Here is a 23,297-nt window from a genome sequence, read left to right on the forward strand (position 1 = left end):
ATTGGCATAAACGTTCATGAGCATGCATTTGGGACTTTGAAGCACTGAACTTCCGATATTGAGACTGATCAACTTAATATCGATTGTTTGGTGTGTATAGGAACCAAATGGCGCCTCGTGGACGCGGTAGAGGTCGTGAGAGAGGTCGTACTAATACTCGTGTGTCGGAGACTAACCCTAATGATCCGGTGAACTTTATGACTGCGTTAGAGAACATGGCTGCTGCTATGCAAGCCACTGCTGAGGCTCTTGGTCAATAGATGAACAACCATGGTAATGACGGAGGTGGAGTTTAGGGTCCGATGACACTGGCGAACTTTTTGAAGGTTAATCCACCGAAGTTCAAGGGAACTACTAGCCCGACTGAAGCCGATACATGGTTTCAGGCCATGGAACGAGCATTGCAAGCGCAGGTGGTGCCTAAAAGGCAGCGTGTAGAGTTCGCTACCTATTTGCTCACTGGGGAAGCGTCGCATTGGTGGCAAGGAATCCGACGCCTTCTGCAGCAGGGTGATGATTATATCACCTGGGATGTCTTCCAAGAGGAGTTCTATAAGAAGTACTTTCCGACTTCTGCTAGGACGGCCAAGGAGCTTGAATTATTGTAGCTGAAGCAGGGTACTATGTCCGTATCTGAGTATACTGACAAGTTTGAGGAGCTGTTCAGATTCTCTCGTATGTGTCAAGGGACTCCGGTGGAATATGAGGAATGGAAGTGTGTTAAGTACGAAGGAGGACTCCGGAGTGATATTTTTGGTTCGGTGGGGTCAATGGAGATTAGGACTTTCTCCGAGTTGGTGAACAAGTGTAGGGTTGCTGAAGAGTGTGTGAAGAGGGCAGCCACTGAGAAAGGGAGTCACAAAGGATCATTTTCACAAAATCGAGGGAAGAGCTTTGCACCTAGAGGTCCGCCCTTCAAGAGGGGAGGTTCTTTTAGGAGGCCCAACAACAACAACTCCCAATGGAAAAGGTTTGGGAAGCAGCCTCAGAATGATCAAGCTTGTACTAGGTGTGGAAGTCACCATCCGGGAGCACCATGCAAAGCCGGATGGGGTTTGTGCTACAATTGTGGAAAAGTGGGGCATAAAGCCACAAGTTGTTCGGAGAAGCAAAAGCAAGGTGCTGGAAAAGCACAACAGACTGGTCGGATGTTCACCACCTCAGCTGTGGGTGCAGAGGGATCTGAGACACTCATTCGAGGTAACTGTGAAATGGCTGGTCAAACTTTAAATGCTTTATTTGATTCGGAAGCATCACATTCATTTATTGCATTTGAGAAAGCCCATGAGTTAGGATTGAAGATCGTAACCTTAGGTTATGACTTAGAAGTGTATAATGCTACCCATGAGGCCATGGTAACTAGGCTAGGATGCCCGAAAGTTTCGTTCAGGTTCAAGCAGCGTGATTTTGTCCATAATTTAATCTGCTTACCGATGATCGGTCTTGATCTTATCTTGGGATTGGACTGGTTATCTGAGAACCATGTCCTGCTTGATTGTTCTACAAAGTTGGTGTACTTTATGCCGGAAGATACAGAAGGGCCGGTCGTGGTGAATAATTATTACTTGAATTCGATGATGGTGAACTGTTCTGGAATCGAATGTCAGGGTATCCTGTTGTTAACCGCTGGTGTTTCGGGTGATGATCAAAAGTTGGATCAGATTCCGGTAGTGTGTGAGTTTCCGGAAGTGTTTCCCGATGATATTGAGGAATTTCCACCTAACCGAGAGGTCGAGTTTGCTATTGAGTTGGTGCCTGGGGCGGGACCAATCTCAAGTGCTCCTTATAGGATGTCACCGTTAGAGATGGCCGAGCTAAAGTCTCAGTTAGAGGAATTGTTGGGTAAGAACTTTATCCGACCAAGTGTTTCCCCGTGGGGTGCTCTAGTGTTACTGGTAAAGAAGAAAGATGGAAGTATGCGGCTCTGTGTGGATTACAGGCAGCTGAACAAGGTCACCATAAAGAATAAATACCCATTGCCGAGAATTGATGATCTCATGGACCAGTTACAAGGAGCTGGGGTTTTCTCTAAGATCGATTTGCGATCCGGTTATCACCAGATAAGGGTGAGGGGTGAGGATATCTTTAAGACCGCTTTCAGGACTCGTTATGGTCATTACGAGTACACTGTAATGTCCTTTGGGTTGACGAACGCTCCTGCAGTATTCATGGATTACATGAATAGAGTGTTCCGTCCGTTTCTGGATAAATTCGTGGTTGTCTTCATTGACGATATACTAATTTACTCCAAGACTGAAGAAGAGCATGCGGAACACTTGCGGACCGTGTTGCAGATTTTAAAGGAGAAGAAACTCTATGCGAAACTGTCTAAGTGTGAGTTCTGGAAGAGTGAGGTAAAGTTTTTGGGTCACGTGGTGAGTAAGAAGGGAATAGCTGTAGATCCAACCAAGGTAGAAGCTGTGATGGATTGGAAGCAACCAACCACAGTAACTGAGATAAGGAGTTTTCTGGGTTTAGCTGGCTATTACCGAAGGTTCATCAAAGGCTTTTCGTAATTAGCTTTGCCGTTGACAAAGTTAACTCGCAAAGACACTATGTTTGTTTGGACTCCTAAGTGCGAGGAGAGCTTTCAGGCATTGAAGAAAAAGTTGACCACTGCACCTGTGTTAGTGTTACCTGAGCCGAACGAGTCTTTTGAGGTGTACTGTGATGCATCGTTGAAGGGTCTAGGGTGCGTGCTGATGCAGCATCATAATGTGGTGGCGTATGCCTCACGACAGTTGAGACCTCATGAAGTTAGTTACCCTACGCACGATCTGGAACTCGCTGCGGTCGTATTTGCCTTGAAGGTGTGGAGGCATTATCTCTATGGGGTTAAGTTCCAAGTCTTTTCCGATCACAAGAGTTTGAAATACCTCTTTGATCAGAAAGAGCTTAATATGAGGCAAAGGAGGTGGATGGAATTATTGAAGGACTACGACTTTGAGTTGAATTACCATCCGGGAAAGGCAAATGTAGGGGCGGATGCGTTAAGTTGGAAGTCGTTATATGCGTCTTGGATGATGCTTCAAGAGGAGAAGTTGCTCAAGGGATTCGAGAGTCTAAAAATTGGTGCTCGAGAAGTATCTGGAACCTTGTGTTTAAGCCGATTAGAAATCTCAAGTGACTTTAAGTCCGAACTCCTAAAGGCTCATGAAAATGATGAAGCGTTATGGAAGGTGTTACCGGCTATCGAGCAAGGAAAACAGTGGAGAGTGTCGGAAGAAAAAGATGGGTTATGGAGATTCAAGGGTAGGATCATTGTGCCGGATGTTGGCACTTTGAGGCAAGATATCTTAAAGGAGGCACACAAAAGCGGATTCTCCATTCACCCGGGGAGTACTAAGATGTACCATGATTTAAAGGCGATATTTTGGTGGCCGGGTATGAAGAATGATGTGGCGGAATATGTTTCAAAGTGCTTAACTTGTCAAAAGGTAAAGATTGAACATCAAAGACCTTCCGGGATGTTGCAACCTTTAGAGGTTCCGCAATGGAAGTGGGAAAGTATTGCAATGGACTTTGTGTCGGGATTGCCAAGGACTAGGACTGGTTTTGATGCTATCTGGGTGATCGTGGATCGACTGACGAAGTCAGCTCACTTTTTACCCGTTCGGATGACTTACACCCTTGAGGAGCTAGCTCGGTTATACATAAAGGAGATTGTGAGACTCCATGGTGTACCTGCTACTATAATCTCTGATAGAGATCCTCGTTTCACTTCGAGATTCTGGGGTGCATTTCAGAAAGCTTTTGGAACCCGATTAAGCTTGAGTACAGCTTACCATCCTCAAACAGATGGTCAATCTGAGAAGACGATCCAAACACTAGAGGATATGTTGAGAGCTTGTGTTTTGGATCAACCGGCAAGTTGGGATTGGTATATGCTGTTAGTGGAGTTTGCATACAATAATAGTTACCATATGAGCATCGGAATGGCTCCGTATGAGGCATTGTATGGGAGGAAATGTCAATCTCCGCTATGTTGGTATGAAACTGGAGAGAAAGGCTTGTTGGGGCCGGAAATGATAGCTGAGACTACTGAACAAGTTAAGAAAATCCGAGATAGGATGCTTACGGCGCAGAGTCGCCAAAAGAGTTACGCCGATCAGAGGCGGAAGCCCTTGGAATTTGAGGAAGGAGATCATGTTTTCCTTAAGGTTACTCCGACCACAGGAATAGGTAGAGCGATTAAAGCAAAGAAGTTGAATCCTCGATACATTGGTCCATTTCAGATCCTGGAGAGGATTGGGCCGGTGGCGTATCGCGTGGCTCTACCACCTCATCCTTCGAACCTGCACGACGTGTTTCACGTGTCGCAGCTTCGGAAGTACACCCCTGATGCTAGCCATGTGTTAGAACCCGAATCGGTTCAGTTAAGGGAAGATTTGACGCTTCCAGTGGCTCCAGTCAGAATTGATGATACTAGTATCAAACGACTGCGTGGAAAAGAGGTTTCATTAGTCAAAGTGGCTTGGAGTCGAGGCGGTGTTGAGGAACACACTTGGGAACTTGAGTCTGAGATGCGAATGGATTATCCGCACTTATTCTCAGGTAATTGCATTTGAATTTTGTGGGCAAAATTCCCAATTAGGTGGGTAGAATGTAAGACCCAGTTAATTAACGGCTAATTAACCCATAAATGAGAATTTATTCTAGAAAGCCAAAAATGTTATTTTTATGGCTAAATGTGATAGAGGAAATTGAGACGAGAATTTCGGTACCAATTTTATAGAAATCGGACCAAGATTGGACCGAACGGGCCAAACCGGGCCAACCGGACCCAAAGTGGGCCCTTGGCCCAACTAAACTAAACCAAAACCCTAGTTTTCAGCACTCTCTCTCCTCACAACACACTAAACACGCTGAAAATGGAGGCTATGGAGGGAAGAACACTCTCTCAAGTTCTTTCTCTCACTTAATCTTCAAACCACCATAACTTTTGATCTAGAGCTCCGATTGCCGCTCCGTTTGCGGCCACGCGTTCACCGCGGAGAGCTCTACAAAACCCATACAATCAATCTTGAGGTAAGCCACGTTTTACTGTTCGAAATTCCAGCCCTTGATTTCGAGTTTCATGAGCAAAAATGTTGAGATTTTGGGTTCTTTGATGTTATAGGACCCAACTCTCTTGAAGGAGAAGGTTAATCTTGTCTCCTTGGACCTTGGGTGTGGTAAGATTTTCAACCCTAGTATAATTTGTTGTTCTATGATGTTTGGGTATTGAGATGTTGTGTATGGGTATGATGATTGTGGCTTAGGTTGTGTATATGTGAATATTGGAGCTTGATTGGTGATTTTGGAAAGCTTGGAAGAGGGTTTTGTGTGATAAAATCTGTTCTTGGAGGTGTTGATACCTTGAGAGCTTGTGGACAAGTGGTTTGGAAGTGCTCCGGTTGAGCTTGGGGAATCGGCTAAGGTATGGTTTTAGTTTCCCGTATCTAATATGTAATGTGGTAGGAAATACTTAGGTTAGAGGCCCTAAGATAGGCCTTGAATTGTTGGTGTTGTTGAATGGTTGAAATATATGATGTGTTCATATATGTGATTATGAATATTGATGCCTTGATTGTGTGAAATATGAGAAATGCGTGTTGTGATATATGCTTGATGGATGATTGAGGTTGAATTGATGGGTGGTACCATGTTGATGGTGAGTATGATGTTGATTATGTATAATGATGGTTAATTGGAAATGGTATTATTGGAAATTGGGATGAGGAAGGATGTATGACATGATATTGTGTTTGTCCTTTAGCCATTTGATTGAGAAGTGTTAAAATGGTTGGATGTGGTTTTGGAAACCTTGGTAAAGTGTCAATGTGTGAGTTGAGGATGGCTTGTTGTTGATTTTGGTACATTTTGAATGATTTCAAAGAGAAGGATTGAAATTGGCATGTTTGATTGATTTTGAAAAGAGTTGAAAGTGGCTTGTTTTGAAAATGGCACCTTGTGGTTTTGTATGAAAACATGGTTTTTGGGCATACTTTGACGGGACATAACTTGGACTACGGATTTCTGATTTGTGCCAAATCTGTTTAGAAATGAAATTGGATCCGGGATGTCCATGCCGTTCGAAGAACGAGTGAAAAACGATTTAAAATGAGGAAGTTATGTCCGTCGGAAGATTGGGGTTTGAATCTGTAAATTCTGCAGCTTTTAACTTAGAAAATTTTTAGCAGAATGACCCCTCGCGCATAGACGCACTTGGTGCGTACGCGCCGTTCTTTGAGAAAGCGCCATCCACGCGTGCGCGTGGAGTGCGCGTACGCGTGGCCCTGTTTTCATCCCAAAGTTGATTTTTGAGTTTTAAAAGCCAAACTTCATACTTCTAAGCCTCCAATCTCACCACTTATGTCTTAAATCATTATGATATGCCTAGCATGAGGAAAAGGGCTAGTGAATGTGGTAACTTGCGAGTGAAGCAAGGGAAAAATGAATGATCCATGAGGATCAAAGATGATTATGTGAGATGTGGAGGATGGCGGTGGAAGTGCTTGTTATGCCATGGTCCGAATGGCCGTAATTGTTAATGAATTGGCTGGTTATGGATTTAACCGTGAGCCGGATGGCTGGATTATGCCGTGTGGCGGCGGAGCCATGTTTATGGCTAAGTATAAATGCATATATGCTGTTGAATGAATTGTGAATGTTGGCACTTCCACCATTGGAGATGAGGGTTTCCCTGGGTAGTAGCAATGGCTAGCCACCATGTGCTCCAGGTTGAGACTCGAAGCTCTGTTAACCCAATGTCGTAAGTGTGGCTGGGCACTGTGAAAGGCCCGGATGAGCTCGCCCCCATAAATATTCACCAGTGATGGTGATGGATAAATATTCACCAGTGAGGGTGATGGATATGGATCATGATTATGATCAAGTTTATGATGAGTATAACTCGAGTTGGGGATGCACGACAGAGGGACAGTCCAATGCCTAGCTACCAGGACTTGTCGGGTTGGCTCTATAACCGACAGATGATATCATCAGCCACTAGGGACAGGCATGCATCATAAGCATACTACATGAATTGTTTGAGATTGCCTATTTGACTGCATATTACTTGCTAATTGCCTAAATGCCTTATCTGTTCCTATTTGTAAATCTCTTGTCTGATATAACTGTGTTTGCTATATTATACTCCTGCTGGTGGTTGGGAGGTCTGAAGGAATTGGAAAGGGAAGTATTAGTTAGACTGAAGAATCTTTAGTCAGTTGCCACTTACGGTTTAGCTTGTTTATAAGCTTTGATATTATTTGAAGGAAGTTCTAGGATTGCCTTCGGCTTTCTTCTATTATTATGTATTATATATGTGGAAGCTGTTGCCGTGCTGGGGACCTCTGGTTTTCACCCATGCGGATTTTGTGGTTTTCAGATGCAGGATGCGAGGCTTCTCGTTGAGGCATGCTGGAGACTTCTGGATTAGCGAAGATCCTTTGTTCTCGGGACTCTGTTTTGGGTTATATATCTTGTTTAGATACTTTTATCTCCATTAAATAATACAAACTGTGATGACTCCTCTTATGGGAGATTTTGGAGAATAGGTTTTATGTATTTGTGTCCCTTTGGGTTTTCTTTGGGGTTTTCCTTATTTTATTATTTGTATATATTACTATGCTCAGACCGGTTATCTTTGCGGCCGGATTTTGAGTCTTGATATTCTTGTTTTTTGACACTCCTTTGTATATATGTTATCTCGCGTTCGCTTATCCTTTGCTCGTTGCGTTATCGATCGGAGTGTTGCGTTTTCGAGTTACGGTTTTTGTTTATCCTTTTTTTTTCTACAAGGCTCCTAGTTATAATCAATCATTCATACTACTATACGTACTAAATTTTTGTTTTAGAGGTCGTAATACCTTGCCATCTTTGAATTATGACTTAAGCATAAGTCTCTGTATGGTAGGGTGTTACAGCTAAGGTGGAAGCAATAATGAATTGGGAGCGACCAACTTTAGTGACAGAGATCAGGAGTTTCTTAGGTTTGGCGGGGTATTATCGTAGATTCATTAAGGAATTTTCACAGCTCGCTTTGCCTTTAACTAAGTTGACTAGGAAGGATACGCCTTTTATCTGGACTTCGGAGTGTGAGGAGAGTTTTCAAGCATTGAAGCATAGGTTGACTACTGCACCCGTGTTGGTGTTGCCTGAGCCAAGTGAACCGTTTGAAGTGTACTGTGATGCATCGCTGAAGGGTTTAGGGTGCGTTCTGATCAGCACCATAATGTTGTAGCATACGCCTCACAGCAGTTAAGGTCGCATGAGATGAACTACCCGACACATGATTTGGAACTTGTTGTTGTTGTGTTTGCTTTAAAGATTTGGAGGCATTATCTTTATGGCGTTAAGTTTCATGTTTTCTCAGACCATAAGAGTTTGAAGTATCTTTTTGAGCAGAGAGAGTTGAATATGCGTCAGAGGAGGTGGATGAAACTTCTGAAAGATTATGATTTTGAATTGAATTATCATCCAGGAAAAGCGAATGTTGTGGCAGACGCCTTGAGTCAGAAATCTTTATATGCAGCTTGGATAATGCTACGGGAGGAAGAGTTACTAAAGGCATTTCAAGGTTTTGAATTTGGGAATTAGAGAAGAATCTGAAATTTTGTGTTTGAGTCAGTTGCAGATTTCAAGTGAATTTAAATCAGAACTTCTGAAGGCTCATCGAGACAGTGAAGCATTACGTAAGGTATTACCAGCAATTGAACAGTGAAAATAGTGGAGAGTGTCAGAAGGACAGGATGGTTTGTGGAGGTTCAAGAACCATATTGTTGTGCCAAATATTGGAGACCTGCGACAGAGAATCTTGAAGGAAGCTCATAAGAGCGGGTTTTCAATCCATCCAGGGAGCACTAAAATGTATCAAGATCTGAAAGCGATGTTCTGGTGGCTAGGTATGAAGAATGATGTGGCACTGCATGTATCTAAATGTTTAATGTGTCAGAAGGTTAAGATTGAGCATCAGAGACCATCAAGAACCCTTCAGCCTTTGGAGATTCCACAATGGAAATGGGAGAGTATCGCAATGGATTTTGTGATAGGTTTGCCTAGAACTCGGTCTGGTTGTGACGCTATTTGGGTGGTTGTGGATCGACTGATGAAATCAGCTCACTTTCTTCCTATCCGAATAAGTTGCACAATGGAGGAATTGGCTCGAATGTATATCAAAGAGATTGTCAGGTTACATGGCGTACCTTCTACCATTATATCTAACAGAGATCCCCGTTTTACATCAAGGTTCTGGGGAGCTTTTCAGCGTGCATTTGAGACTCAGTTAAGCTTGAGTACTACGTATCACCCTCAGACAGATGGTCAGTCAGAGAGAACTATTCAGACCTTAGAGGATATGCTAAGGGCTTGTGTATTAGATCAGTCGGCGAGCTGGGATCGGTATATGCCATTAATAGAGTTTGCTTATAATAATAGCTATCATGCGAGCATTGGAATGGCTCCATATGAGGCTCTATATGGCTGGAAATGTCAGTCTCGACTATGTTGGCATGAACTGGAGAAAGAATTTCATTAGGGCCTAAGATGATAGCTGAAACCACTGAACAGATAAAGATAATTCGTAGCCGAATGCTTATAGCCCAAAGCCGCCAAAAGAGCTATGCTGATCAGAGGCGAAAGCCTTTGGAGTTCGAAGAAGGAGAACATGTCTTTCTGAGAGTTACACTAACCACTGGAGTGGGAAGACTAGGAAACTGAATCCCCGTTATATTGGACTGTTTGAGATCCTGAAGAAAATTGGGCCAGTGGCTTATAGAATTGCCTTACCACTGTATCTTTCGAATTCGCACGACGTGTTTCATGTGTCACAGCTTCAGAAGTATACTCCTGATGCAAGTCATGTTCTAGAACCAGAACCAATCCAAGTAAAAGAAGATCTAACACTTCCAGTAATTCCAGTGAGAATTGATGATACTAGTATTAAATGATTACGTGGGAAGGAAGTATCATTGGTAAAAGTAGCTTGGAGTCGAGATGGTATCGAGGAACATGCCTGGGAGCTCAAATCAGATATGCGAAAGGACTATCCACATCTCTTTTCAGGTAACTAGATTTGAATTTTGAGGGCAAAATTCTTTGTTAGGTGGGTAGGATGTAATCCCCGGTTAAATTAGTAGATAATTAGTTAATAAATTAGTTTTTAATAAGGAAGTTTAGAAACGTGAATATTATATCAAATTAGGGTAGAGCTCATCAAAACGAGAATTTTGACACTAATTTCGAAGAAAATGGTCCAAAATTGGACCGAACCGGTCGAACCGATTGGACCGCCCAAACCAGGCCATCGATCCAACCGGACCAACCTATTAAGTGAACCCAAGCTTTGTCTTCTCCCCATTTCAGCAACAACAAAGCTTTCAGCTTCCAGGGGGAGGAGAAATGAGAAAAGCTCCCGAAACCCTTACGGTGGTTTCCGATCCCCGTAACTTCTCCGTCCGAGCTCCAATTGCCGCACCGTTTACGACCACGCATTCACCGCGTCGAGCTCTACGTTTCAACTGGAACAATTTCATAGGTAACTTATTATTTCACCTCAGTCTCTTCTTTCCCCCAATTTTCAAAATTTGAGAAGGAATGTTGAATTTCTTTGATTTCTGATGTTTTAGGATCCAATTAGCTTGAGAGAAACGTTCATTTTTGCTTATGTGAAGCTTGGGTAAGGTGAGGATACGATAATTCTATTTTATTTTTATTGAATTTGAGCTTTGAGTATTAAATTGGATATATATTTGTTATGAATGTGTATTAGGTTGTGAATAAATAATTGGAGTTTGAAATTATGAATACTGGAACTTGGAGGAAGCTGATTAGTTGAATTTTGAGGGGCTGCCTTAATTTTGAATAAATAGCTTTGGTCGTTACGTGGAAATCATCCAAGGTATGGTTTAGGTTTCTTGCATTTAATATATAATGTTCTGTGAAAACTTAGGCTAGATGACCATAGGATAAATTGGATTGCATGTGTATATTTAATCCTTAGTATCCTGTTGATGAACATGGTTAGTTTGGTGCTTGTTGATTAATTGGTGATTTGGTGAATTATTGATTTGAGGTATAACTATTGTGGAGGTTGTTGTGATAATGAGGTATTTGTGTTAAAACCCTAGGATTAGTGAACTATGATTCTTAGTTGAATTTTGGTTGTTGGATTTGAATATTGTATGAGTTTAATTGTTGATCTAAGGTAGATTTAATGTGGTGATTGTTATGATGATGAGGAAGGGTATGTTTAATTGAAAAGAATGCAGGTTTGGACCCGAAAAGGGTAGCAAAGTCCGAGTTTTAGAGGAGATGCTGTCGAAATTTTATAAAAATTAGAGATCTTGTTTATATGATCATTATTTAAAAAGATTTAGATTCAAAGATTATATGGTTTGATTTTGAGTTATTAAGAAAATGAGCATGTTTTAAGTTTGATTCATTTAGAAAATAATGAATTATGTTTTGAATTGGAACTATTGATAGACGGAATGGGAGGTGTGATAATGAAGGATAAGGATTGAATATGATTGATGTATGATGATGAATGAGATGCGATTGAGAATGATGTGGATGTTGATGAATTATAATTGAATTATTTATATGGTTTATGAATTTGAATAATCTGAGATACGAGATTCCCTAGATAAAGTGTCGTGACTTGTCACCACGTGTATCAGGTAGAAAACTCGATACTCTGTTGACCCTACGACGTAAGTGTGACCGGACACTATATAAATTCCTGGGAATGTTACCCCCATTGAGCAATATCGATTATTTGAGAAAAAGTTATGCATAGACTCTTGGGGATGCACGTCGAGGGACAGTCTAAGTTCAATTCAGACTTGTCGGGTTGGCTGGATAACCAACAGATGAGCCTCATCAGCCGTAGGACAGGCATGCATCATATGCATATTACTTGAATTACTTGCTTGTGCTCTAATTGGGTGTGTCTAATTGTACTTGCCATGTTAAATGAATATTTGTTACTTGCAGTATTTGTAACCTACTTGTGTTTGTCTTTATCTGCTTATTTGTCTGTGAAATGTATAATGGAGTTGGAGGTATGGAGGAATGGCAGTATGGAATTCAGATTTAAGGTTAAGTTAAGTTAGGTTTAGATACTCTTAGAAAACCACTTTTTATGGCTTCTGTTTAATACTTTAAGCTCTATAATCTGAGTGTCGGCGTTCTAGGATTGTCTCTGGCATTCCCAGGACCTTATATATTATGTGTGTGGCACCTTTACCATACTGAGAACCTCCGGTTCTCATTCCATACTATGTTGTTATTTTTCAGATGCAGGTCGAGAGGCATCTCGTTAGGCGTCTGGACTCTTGAAACGGAGTGGTTACTGGGTAGTTTTGCTGTACAATGATGTATATATATGTACTTAGTTTTCTCTTTGCATAACTTGTTCTTTTTGGATCCTCTTAGAGGTTTATCGAGAGGCAGGACTGTGTATATGAACTTTTGGGTTATGGATATGTATATATGTGTAAATATTCTCCGACCAGTCTTGATTTCGCGGGCTGAGTTAGGAGCTTGTTATTTTGTATCTTTGGCACTCTATTCCTACTTCTGTTATCTTATATTTAATAATTATGGTTTTCTTAGTATGTAAGTTAACTCGTACCTTGAGCGTTGCGCTTTTATTTCGCGATTTTTATTTCCTCTATTCTTCAAGACTCATAGCATATTATAATTCTTCTGCTATTATATATATATATATATATATATATATATATATATATATATATATATATACTCATTTTATTTAGAGATCGTAATACCACATCACATCTGTTTTACGACTTAAGCGTAAAGTTTAGTGCGATAGGATATTACAATTATACTTACAAAGGTACATGAATGTTGACACAAAAAAAAAAAGTTGGATGCTGGTGTTGGTTGCTTGATAAGAGAGAACTAAAAGTTAGTTACTAGAGAAGATTGATATGGGAGCATATCATTGCTCAGCACTCTTCCGCTCTCTAGGAAAAAATTGACTGATGTTAGCAATGATAAATCATCAATGATATCAAGTGAGCATGAAGATTAAAAAAGATTCAAGGTATCATGATTTTAAAGGCCCTACACAATTCATGATAGCAAAGCACTTTACTTTTTTTAACCAAAACACAGCCTCTTTTATTTTGACTTAGAAAATATAGACCAAAAAATGTAGAATTAATGATTATATGCGTGAATTCACGCCAAATTCTATCTCTCTTTTGCTTTCCGCTAATGAATTATTGTGGAAGATTTCTGATGATTATTATTGCTTGGCGTGCCTAAAGCGTGTCACATTTGTTATATGTTAATAACTTAATATGGTCTTTTGCAGTTTAATTAAAAAATAGAATGCTAAGATCAAGTATATTCAATTATTCATGAAAGGAAAATTTATTTTTTAAAATTATTTGAGAAAGAGTTTAATTTTGATACCATAATATTATAAATAATTTTACACGTTTATTCAATTAATTATATTTTTTTTTGGTATACATAATAAAAAAAAGAAAGAAAAAAAAACTTAGAAGATCATAAAGTAAAAAATAATTTCTTAAGTTATGTCTTTTTGAAGAAGACATTGCCGTCCGTAGAGTTGTCAAAGAATAAATCTAATCTATTGTATCAACATTGTCACAGATTCCATCAAATCAAATTATATATTTAGATAATAACTTTTAAATAATTCATTTTACAGGGAGTATGATTCGATATTTATATAAAATTCTTTTACATTTACATAAAGTTAAATTCTAATGACTTCTAAAAGTTTATTTTAAATAATGAAAAAGATAAATTACAAAGTGAATATTATAATGTCTAAAAAATAGTGTTTATTTACTAAAAAATTAAAAATTAATATTAATTTAAAAAATATAAAAATAAATAATTTTTAAAAAATTAAAATTTATTACAAAAGATAAATTAGATAAAATTTAGACACCAACTATAGAATTGGCCAAATTACAAAGACAAGTGGAACTCATATTAGCATGATCCAATAACTTTGCTTGTTCATATAGCCAAGTCTCAAATGAAAATGAATAAGAAAACTGTTCTTCATTTTTGTTTCTTCATTTTCCTAACCATTCTCTTCTCTAACACCCTTGTAAAGAACCACAGTGAGAAAGAAGAAAAATGAAGGGTTAAACAAAAGGAGAAGAAAGCCTCTCTCTTTACAATGAAAAATGGGATTGGTAATCTGCTTTGTCTTCCACTGACACAAGATCAATGATCATTGCTACAAATCTGAACTAAAACAAAAATTTTCCTAAGATCATGCGCCTACAAAGGCAAAAATAATGCACATTATTCTTTGCAATGTGACTAGTCCCCCACTTTGTAGTTTTCAACTTTTCTTTAGACAAAAGTTCACATTCAAAATAGCAAATCTAATCCTCACCCTTTTACCATTTCTAAGAGAATCTTAAACTTACACAACACTTTATATTGCAGACAAATAAATGTATAATTAAGGTCAATAACATGTCTTATTTTTTTAATTAAATATTTGATCATATAGGAATTTCCTTTGGATAATTCAAAAATGCTTGTTTATAATGCATGCCTTTATTTTTTTTAATCACGCTAATCTAGTGGTGATCAAAGTAATCAAATATATTTCTCAATTGAAAGATTGCTCTCTCAATTGGCTTGATCCTTCAAAAGAATTTTCACATTGGAAATGAATCATACAATATAATTGCAATACTATGATGATGATGATGATGATGATAGGTAGTAGTGATTATAGAGTCCATGTCATGAATATCCCAGTGCGTGTTGTTATATTAATCATAAGAGAGCATGTGGCCATATGGTAAAAGAACAATTGTTGGATGTAAAAGAATACTCACATCAACATCACCGAAAGCCAGGTATCACATCAGGGAATGTGCCTCATCACTGCCCTTATTCATACACTGCTATATACAAATTGGAAAATGGGAAATATAAATATATAATAACAAAAGAATTTAATTTTGATGCACTCGTTCAAATATATAATGTCATATCAATGAAAATAACTACTTTTTACATTGATTGCGTGAATGATCATCTAAAAAAAAGATGTATTTGCATAACGTTGTAAAACGCTTTACACTATTAGTACATCAAAATTACACTCATAATAAAATTATTAATTCAGTATTGTTTAAACTTTTTTTATTTTATTTTTATTTTTTTTAAAAGGGAGATAAATGTTCTAATTCCCATTAAAATAAGCTACAACATTTTATATGAGTGAAAAGTAAATTTAGAATAAACTGGTCCATATAGACTGGAACTTCATATTGAGCATTGAGGCCACCTAGCAACATCTTTGACTGAGTTTTTCTAATATTTTACTCCGCATATTTTGGGGGGATTTAGAGATTTAAGTTTTGTCCAACAAAGTAACAGTAAGAAAGGAAATCATTACAAGAAAATGACTTTGGCTTCAGCTTCAACAATTCAACCTTGGCTGTAGCAATTGGTTTGACAATGAATTCAAGCTCCACCGAAAGGTTCAATGTGATAGTACCATACTTTGGTAGCATTATCCAAAAGGACTAAGTGCTTCATCCAATTTTTAATTAGTATTTTTGTTAATTTTCTTATTAAAAGATTACAAAATATTTTTAAAAATATTTGTTTTGTGTTTAAAATAGTAGAATGAATCGTAGAATGTTCTAAAAACATATATTCAAAATTTATTGTATTTTCTAAAAAAAATTATTATAAAAGATCTAATTAATATTTTTATCTGTTATAAAGACTCGAGGTCAATTATATATTTTTAAACGGTAAGAATTTAATTGTAAATTTAGTAAATTTATAACACGAAAATAAAATAGGGCATGTCATGCGTTCATAACATCTCAAAAATTCCAACTCTGTTAGATAAGAAGCATTAAAAGAAATTGCACAAATTAATCCTAACCTTTTTTGGTAGAAAAATTTACTTAATAGAAGTATTTACAGGAGAGTGGATCCTCTTCGGTGAAAAAAAAAACTGAATGGTATCCAGTATTTAATCTCACATTTCATTACTCTTTTTCTCCTATTTATTTTTAATTCCACTTATAGAATTAAAGGTGAGAGATTACGCTTTATTCTCTCAAGTGTTAAAAAAACTGGAGATGATCCATTTCCGTATTTACAGCTGCGTGAAATCATTAGTAGAATTTTGAGTGGGCCAATCAAGAATTTAACTTTCCCTCATCACACTTTCTTTCAACCTACACTCTCACACTCCTTAGTCTACATATTTTCTCTTTGTTCTTCCACTGAGATCACAGTATAAATAGGGTGTGAAACTGAATCCAAAATGCATCAAAACAGAAAGCATTTCAGTTCACATACCCTCTCATTCTCACACACTCCCTCACCCTTTTACACAAAGAAGAAAAATGAAGGCATCGCACATTGCCTTGTGCACCATGATGGTGTTGCTTCTTGCTGAAGTTCAAGTTTCAATGGCAGTAACATGCAGCCCTGTACAACTGAGTCCTTGTGTGAGTGCAATCACCACTTCAAACCCTCCATCAAGTCTATGCTGCTCTAAGATCAGGGAACAGAAGCCATGCCTCTGCCAATATGTTAGGAACCCTAATCTCAAGAAGTTTGTTGACTCTCCTAATGCAAGGAGAGTTGCCAGCACTTGTGGAACTCCATTCCCAAGGTGCTGAAGTGTTTAGACCTTGAAAGAGGTTCATATTTCTCTGCCTGCATGCAGTGTGCATCTTTGATGATTCATGTTTGTGGTTAGAGTTAAGGGGTAAAAAACAAGTAGTGTGTTATTTGGTGTGATTGGTCTATCATCATCTATGTATGGTTTTATTAGTAGAGAGTGAAAGCACTAGTAGTAATGGATGTGATGCTGTGGTTTCATGTCATGTTCCTTTGGTGTGTTCTTATCTTTACATTAGTGGTTGCAAAAAAGATATGTATTTATATTTTGAAGCAGTCTCAGATCATGTTTACTTTGTGACAAACTCTCTCTCTCACTCTCTTGCAGCTTATAGTCCCTCTGGTGAACGTTTGATTTTGTTTCTTTTGGTTAGGCAAAGGATGTTACTTGTGAATACTAGATATAAATAAATACAAACCATATTTGCATGATAACAAATGGATAATTGCTCACCAATCAGTTTGCCTTATGAGTTGCCACGTCTGTAAAATGACATACTTTGCTGGCTTCTGTTGAGCACTACCACCAAAATCAACAGAGGAAATCAGTGCATAAAGTTCAAGTGAAAGTGGTTCGTCTTATACTACGGAAAATTTGAAACAACATCAGAATTACTCGGTCATGAAATTCTGCTAATTGAAGATAAGCTGAATTAGTTTCATGGGCCAAAAATAAATCATTAAAACCAAATCATTCATATAGTATGTACAGAACAGATAAAAGGTTGACTCAAGTTGTGGCTAGTTTCCACTGTTCTATGTACTACGGAAAAATCAACATCCAACAATGGCATATTCAGACGAATTGGATGGTCCTTACAGTTTTTGTGAGAAGTCTCAAAGTGTTGGATAAATATAAACACAGAACACATGATACAAATAAAATCAGAACTATGACATAAATCCCACCAAAGCTGCGATATTCATATCGAAGACATTCTTTATGTAAAATAGGAAATCCAGTGGAATTGGATTGGTTTATTGCAGAAAAAATGTCCAAAATAATCAATTGTGATTGAGTAAAGGTACCAAAAATTAATTTTCATGTACATTTACAAACTTAGAATATGTTACAGGTTAAGGAGATTTGTTATTTGATTCCAGCCCATCATCCATGGCCTCTTATCAGATGGAAGGACAAAGTTCAGCTCAAACATCTCCTTTGACAAGTTTCCCCCTGTAGAGAAACCCACAAGCTTTGCAACTATCTCAGCACTCTCTTGTACATGCACTTGATCATGAGGATCTGTCCAAAGCTTGCTGACAAATTGCATCTTCCTCTGCTTCCCATCAACTGGGACATCCCATTTAATATACAATGCTTCCCTCTCCTCCAGCGTTAAACGAGTCGTCAATCTCTTGGCCAGGAATTCTCTTTCTCGTCGCAAGGCTCTCATACTGCACATTGTAAAATTATATTAAATATAAAATTCTTATCCATAAGTCATTTGAAAACAGGTTAAATACACGGAGAGAAAGAGGACCTTGATGACAATGAGATTACAGGTTCATCTCCAGCACGAGGAGCTGGGCTTGCATTCCCAAGTTCTGCTAAATGTTGTTGCAACCATGTCAGTCTCCTGAGCTCAACTTCAATGTATATTTGATCAGCTGGGTCTCCTTTGAATAATAAATAAAACTGGGTCCTATGAATAATGGAGACATGACATAAATGCCACAAGTCAAGAATCTGCTGCCGCTGCTCCCTAAAAGTAATTTGCCAGGGAACTTGCGGTTCCTCTGTTTCACATGTGTACTCTTCATTTTCTATGTTGTGGCCATTTGCTTCATTTGCCTCAAGCTCAAGCACCTAAGAAAATGGATGCAAAGATATGACATGAGTGAAAAAGCTAACAACGTTTTAGCATGTGTATAACGCATGTGTAGATACATACCTGGCAAACAAGTAACTGCTTTTGGTACTGCAGCTTGGCTACACGTTCTTTCAATTCTGTAACATATGCTCTGATACTTCTTACATTCTCCTCTGCTGCATTCTGAAACATTTTCTGCATTTTCTTCATGTTTACTGAACTCGAGCGCCTATAACCCGGAGCATTTTCCTTTGACTCAATACATCCACTTTCTCCACTTTTTGATGGAGTCTCCTTTTCGGACTCTGGCAGAGTCTCAATAGAAACGATATCATCATTCTCAGGGGCTTTATTTTCAATATCAGATTCCAATACTTGCTCAGTAGTTGATAACGGTGAACATGGAGATCTTATGAAGTTTTGGCGATTGGCAGCACTACTTGAAGTCAAAGGAAGCAACTTTTTCTTTTTGTGTTCCTTTTTGTGCTTTGGGGAAGCCTCACTGGTTAACTGTTGAAAATTGTTTGGGAGAGACATCACAAGTTTGTCTATGGACCTTTGAACATTTTCAAGCTGTTGTTCAAGATTTGCAATGGTGCTGCCCTGTGAATGAAGTCGGGTGATCTCTTCCTTGAGATTAGCACTTACACTCTTGTTTACAGAAACCATGTTTCCAACTTCAACCTCCTTCGGTGCAGACCTAACAGCACGCATCTCCCTTATTTCTGCTTGAAGCTTGGCAATCGTCTCAGCTGCGTCTTGGTTACCTAGTCTATGGCATGCAACTTCCTTTTGTAATACTTCCAAAGCTCTATTGGCTTCTTCACCAAGCTGCTCCTGAAGGTGCTCAAGTTTTCGAATTTCATGCATAAGGGTAAAAGGAGCAGTAGATGATTGCCTCATGGACTGTCTTAGTGTTGTGCTTCTTCGCTCTGGTTTTGGAGATGATAGTGCTCCAGCGAATGAGAGACACTTCTTGACTGGTAAATGTGGTGATTCAGGTGGGATTGAGACCTGGGTTGCAAAAGATGTTAACTCAATTGAAATGAATTAATTGGTGGGGGGGGGGGGGGGGTTTATGTGTTGTTACATGAGCTGAAGTCTAATTGGGTGTTGTTACATGTGTGTGTGTGTGTAATTATAGGAATTACCTAACTAATAGAGTTACAGCTACAATTAACTCACTATATTTTGCTATTAGACTTCAGCTCATATAACATGTGTGAGGGATAGAGACCTACCTGCTGGTCATCCTGTAGCTTTTTGCGTAACTCTGCAACCTGAGATTGAGCTAGATCTCTCTGGCGCCTCAGCTCTTCGATTTCCATTTCCATCTGGGACATTATTAGCCAACAAGATTCAGTACTACGGTAACACGGTATCTATTTGTTCCTAACATCTTATTTTTTCTCAACTTACCTGTTGAATTTTCCAATCCTTTTCTTTAGTGGGATCAGGAGTGCGCAGCTCTGCCTCCAGCCTTGCCACTTCCTTTTGCAAATGTTTAACAAGTTGTTTGTCTGAAACAACCTATGTAGAGCATTTGAAAAGAATGACGTCAATCCTTGTTTCACAAAGCTGAAAATTAGATAAAGTAAAACCATCAAGGTGATCAAGAATCAGTACTTACCATGTTAACTTGAGCATTGTTTGTTACTTCCTTTGCTCTAGTAGCAAAGTAGAGAGTGTTCCGAGATTGCTCTACGTGGCTTAGTGCTGGACTCAAAGTACATATAATGGCAGTGCGTGCATTCCCACCAAGTGAGTGTTGCAATATACGTGTGAGCTTTGAATCTCTGTAAGGTATATGTCCACTTCTTTTCCCGACACTGCACACAATCATATGAAATCAGTTTATCATAAGAAGGTGATATCTGACATTAACATGTTTAATTGTATTTGATCACTTTTCCTACTATCTTATAACAGCCCAATAACATTCCTGTTGATATTGTTCTTAGTCCTCACCACTAGAATAATATATATTCCATCATTAAAACAAGAGATAGATTCTGACCTTAGCTTCCTGATTACAGTTGTAAGAGTCATCAAGCTGAGGTTAATATGGCAACCTTCTCTGAGCCTTGTGCCATCAGCATGAGTTTGTGCAGCCCTCTCACTTCCAGCCAGATCAACAAAGTTCTGCACTCATTCACATAAGTTCTAGTCAGTCAATATACGCTTTGACTTTCTCTCGACAATCCGAAAGAAGATATGTGGGAAGTTATGATTACCAGAGTTGCAACAAAGGATCTCACACAATCTGCATTTTCTCGAAGAGTACTTTGAATTGTCTGTAGTGTACAGTAAAATAAAAACATAAATGAGCCAAGCCAAATCAAAGAGGAAAAAAAAATGGTTCTGTGTGTTCAGCAAGTAATTGTGTGACTTACCAGTCTTATTATCTGGTGAGACCGCGAACTGGTATCATTTAGAGCAGTTTCACCAACTTGCCTTTGAGCTGCCAAACAACAGATGTTAATTTATTTGAATAAGAATAAGGAAACAGGGGGCCAAGTTTACCTACGAGAGTCTCCTACCTTCACAAATAGAGATCAAATGTCTCAAATGCTTATCGTCTTTTGCTGTTTCTTCAACTAATTTCTCAACCACAGTACCTTTCTACATCATGTGACGCACATCAAGATGTTATTCAAGATTCTTAAAACAGAAGCTACTGAACTTGTTTATTAAATTAAATAATATTAAAATATGAAACTCCAAATTCAGGAAGAGAAGCTACTGCATTAAATGCTTAAAATAAAAAACTGAGGTTACCTCAGGATCATCTAGAAGCTTCAGATTGCGACCAGATTCTGAATTTAACAAGTCCCTAACATTCTCATTGTAAATTTCTAGTCCAGATATTTTTATGGTGAAATCTCTTTCTGTGGTCTGTAATGATGCAGATTGAAAAGATTAGTATTAAATTAGAAATAGACACAAAATGTTTCGCTGAAGTAATAAAAAAGCAAATCTACAGACCAATGTATATGGATTAAGTATCAGATTGAATCTTTGGAGAAACTTACATTCATTATGTGCTTATAAATATCATTGACAGCCTTCTCTGTTATTCCTCTCATTGTATACGTCTTTCCACTGCTAGTTTGTCCATAAGCAAAAATAGTTGCTGCAACAAACATGCATGCAATCATTTGGTCATTCACAGGTCACTAGCAGAGGCACAAGTTACCAGGGTGATCAGGGCATAAAGCTACAAAAATTAAATACATTACCATTAATGCCCATCAATGCAGATAAAGCCACATTCTTTACCCCTTCTTCGTACACTGCCTCGGTTAAACAAGCAGGACCAAAAACTTTGTCTACAAGAACACATTGACGAAAATAAATAATACTAATAAATAAATAAAGTGAAGACATTAAATTATGAAGGAAAGTTTGAATTTGTCTGATACCAAAGGTAAACGATGCTGGTTGAGCAGCACGTTCATTTGCGGGCGGTTTATACACAATCGTAAAATCATCAATGCAATCCCATGCCACCTGATCCTTAGCCAATTGTTCTTTTCTGTTTAAAGGCCTTAGCCTTACAGTAACTACAATCTTCTCCTCTCTGGCTCTAGGCCCTCCTGGGGTTGATACCGGTGTCCTATCTATCTTTGAAGCTGGTGTTCCAGGTGCTTTGATAGTCATCTTCTAGATAAATCATAGTTATGAAATTATCAGAAATATGGACACGATTATTTTGGGCTAAAGTGACCATGATGCACTTTACACTAAAAATCATGAGTAGATAATTTATACACTCTTAGTTGATAACTTTATACACAAGTTCAAGCAACCTTGTCCTATAAATTGTGTCCATATTATAAAACTGTAAGCATAAAAATTCAACTCTACTAAAATTAAAAAACTATTTTATTGAATTAAAAAACAAACTGAAATCGACAGAACCTAAAATTTCAAATTCAAATATATGATATATGACAATAATATAGGACTGATTCACTGAAGCATGCTCAAAACGCAAATGCAAATGAGTTTTTAAGCCCTTTTCTAAAAAGATAACTCCATCAACAAGTCGCATAAATTTACTTTTAAAAGAAATTATCTAAAAAAACTTTAAATGAGTAAATAAAAGACAGAAACAAGTAGGAAAATTTCATACTAAGGACTAAACTCGGAAAAGGGAAGATTCTATGATCAGAGTGTTAATTCAACTTTTACATTAATTTAAGCATAAACCAAGCAAAATAGGAAAGTAAAATTATGGAAACAACTCCATCAACAAATAATAAACTCCAGTAATTCAGCAAATAAATAAGGAAACGCGAGCACAACACTCACATCAACCTCTGTTGTATCACAAGTTGAGTAATTTTCTTCAATCGAAAGAGTGCAAAGCCTCGTAGCAGCCAATTAGGGCAAGAATCTAGGTAGAGAAATGGGGAGAATCTTCGAAGAAGAAGAGTGAGAGGGAAATAATTTAGGGGTTTTGAAGCGCAATCGCTGTTTGTGTGGTGAAGATGAGAATGAAAATGAAGTGAATGGAAATGGCATTGGAGTGTGTGTTCGACGCGACTACTTCATTTCAATTTGGCGATAACTCTAACGGCTAGTTTCTCACTATATTTGGTTTATTTAAGTATATATTTAATGTTATCAGATTAAAGAATTTAATTATTAATTAGCGTTAATTATGCTCTCGTCTAACCTCTAACGTTTTCATTCGCCAGGTAATCAATCAATGACGGTCAGACACCGATGGAGTGGGACCTCGCGGTTTCAAATACTAACGTTTTCGTGTTTCTTTTAGCTCTTACATGATAATTAAATAATTCTTTTTAT

At 38.2% G+C, this 23,297-nt stretch overlaps 2 protein-coding genes across 3 annotated transcripts; one reads left to right on the top strand and one right to left on the bottom strand.

Annotated features, from left to right (window-relative positions):
• Positions 1-16,294: 16,294 nt before the first annotated feature.
• Positions 16,295-16,973, top strand: LOC107644263 (non-specific lipid-transfer protein 2). The gene has a single exon (XM_016348084.3). The coding sequence runs from the start codon at positions 16,389-16,391 to the stop codon at positions 16,665-16,667; it is 279 nt and encodes a 92-aa protein (XP_016203570.1). The 5' UTR covers positions 16,295-16,388; the 3' UTR covers positions 16,668-16,973.
• A 589-nt stretch (positions 16,974-17,562) lies between these two features.
• On the bottom strand, positions 17,563-23,077 carry LOC107644262 (kinesin-like protein NACK1). 2 transcript variants are annotated; one of them, XM_021102860.2, is made up of 15 exons: positions 22,797-23,077; positions 21,905-22,142; positions 21,722-21,811; positions 21,515-21,615; positions 21,261-21,377; positions 21,023-21,104; positions 20,876-20,943; positions 20,717-20,776; positions 20,500-20,624; positions 20,113-20,311; positions 19,902-20,012; positions 19,724-19,816; positions 18,564-19,496; positions 18,153-18,478; positions 17,563-18,066 (listed from the first exon to the last, which is right to left on the bottom strand). In XM_021102860.2, the coding sequence occupies exons 2-15, from the start codon at positions 22,140-22,142 to the stop codon at positions 17,739-17,741; spliced, it is 2,871 nt and encodes a 956-aa protein (XP_020958519.1). In that variant the 5' UTR covers positions 22,797-23,077; the 3' UTR covers positions 17,563-17,738. The 2 variants fall into 2 exon arrangements, with proteins under 2 accessions (XP_020958519.1, XP_016203569.1); XM_016348083.3 differs by having other exon boundaries at positions 21,905-22,145; positions 22,797-23,072.
• Positions 23,078-23,297: the final 220 nt, after the last annotated feature.

This window comes from Arachis ipaensis, chromosome B5, assembly GCF_059453495.1.
Source record: "Arachis ipaensis isolate K30076 ecotype BB chromosome B5, ASM5945349v1, whole genome shotgun sequence".
NCBI lineage: Eukaryota > Viridiplantae > Streptophyta > Magnoliopsida > Fabales > Fabaceae > Arachis > Arachis ipaensis.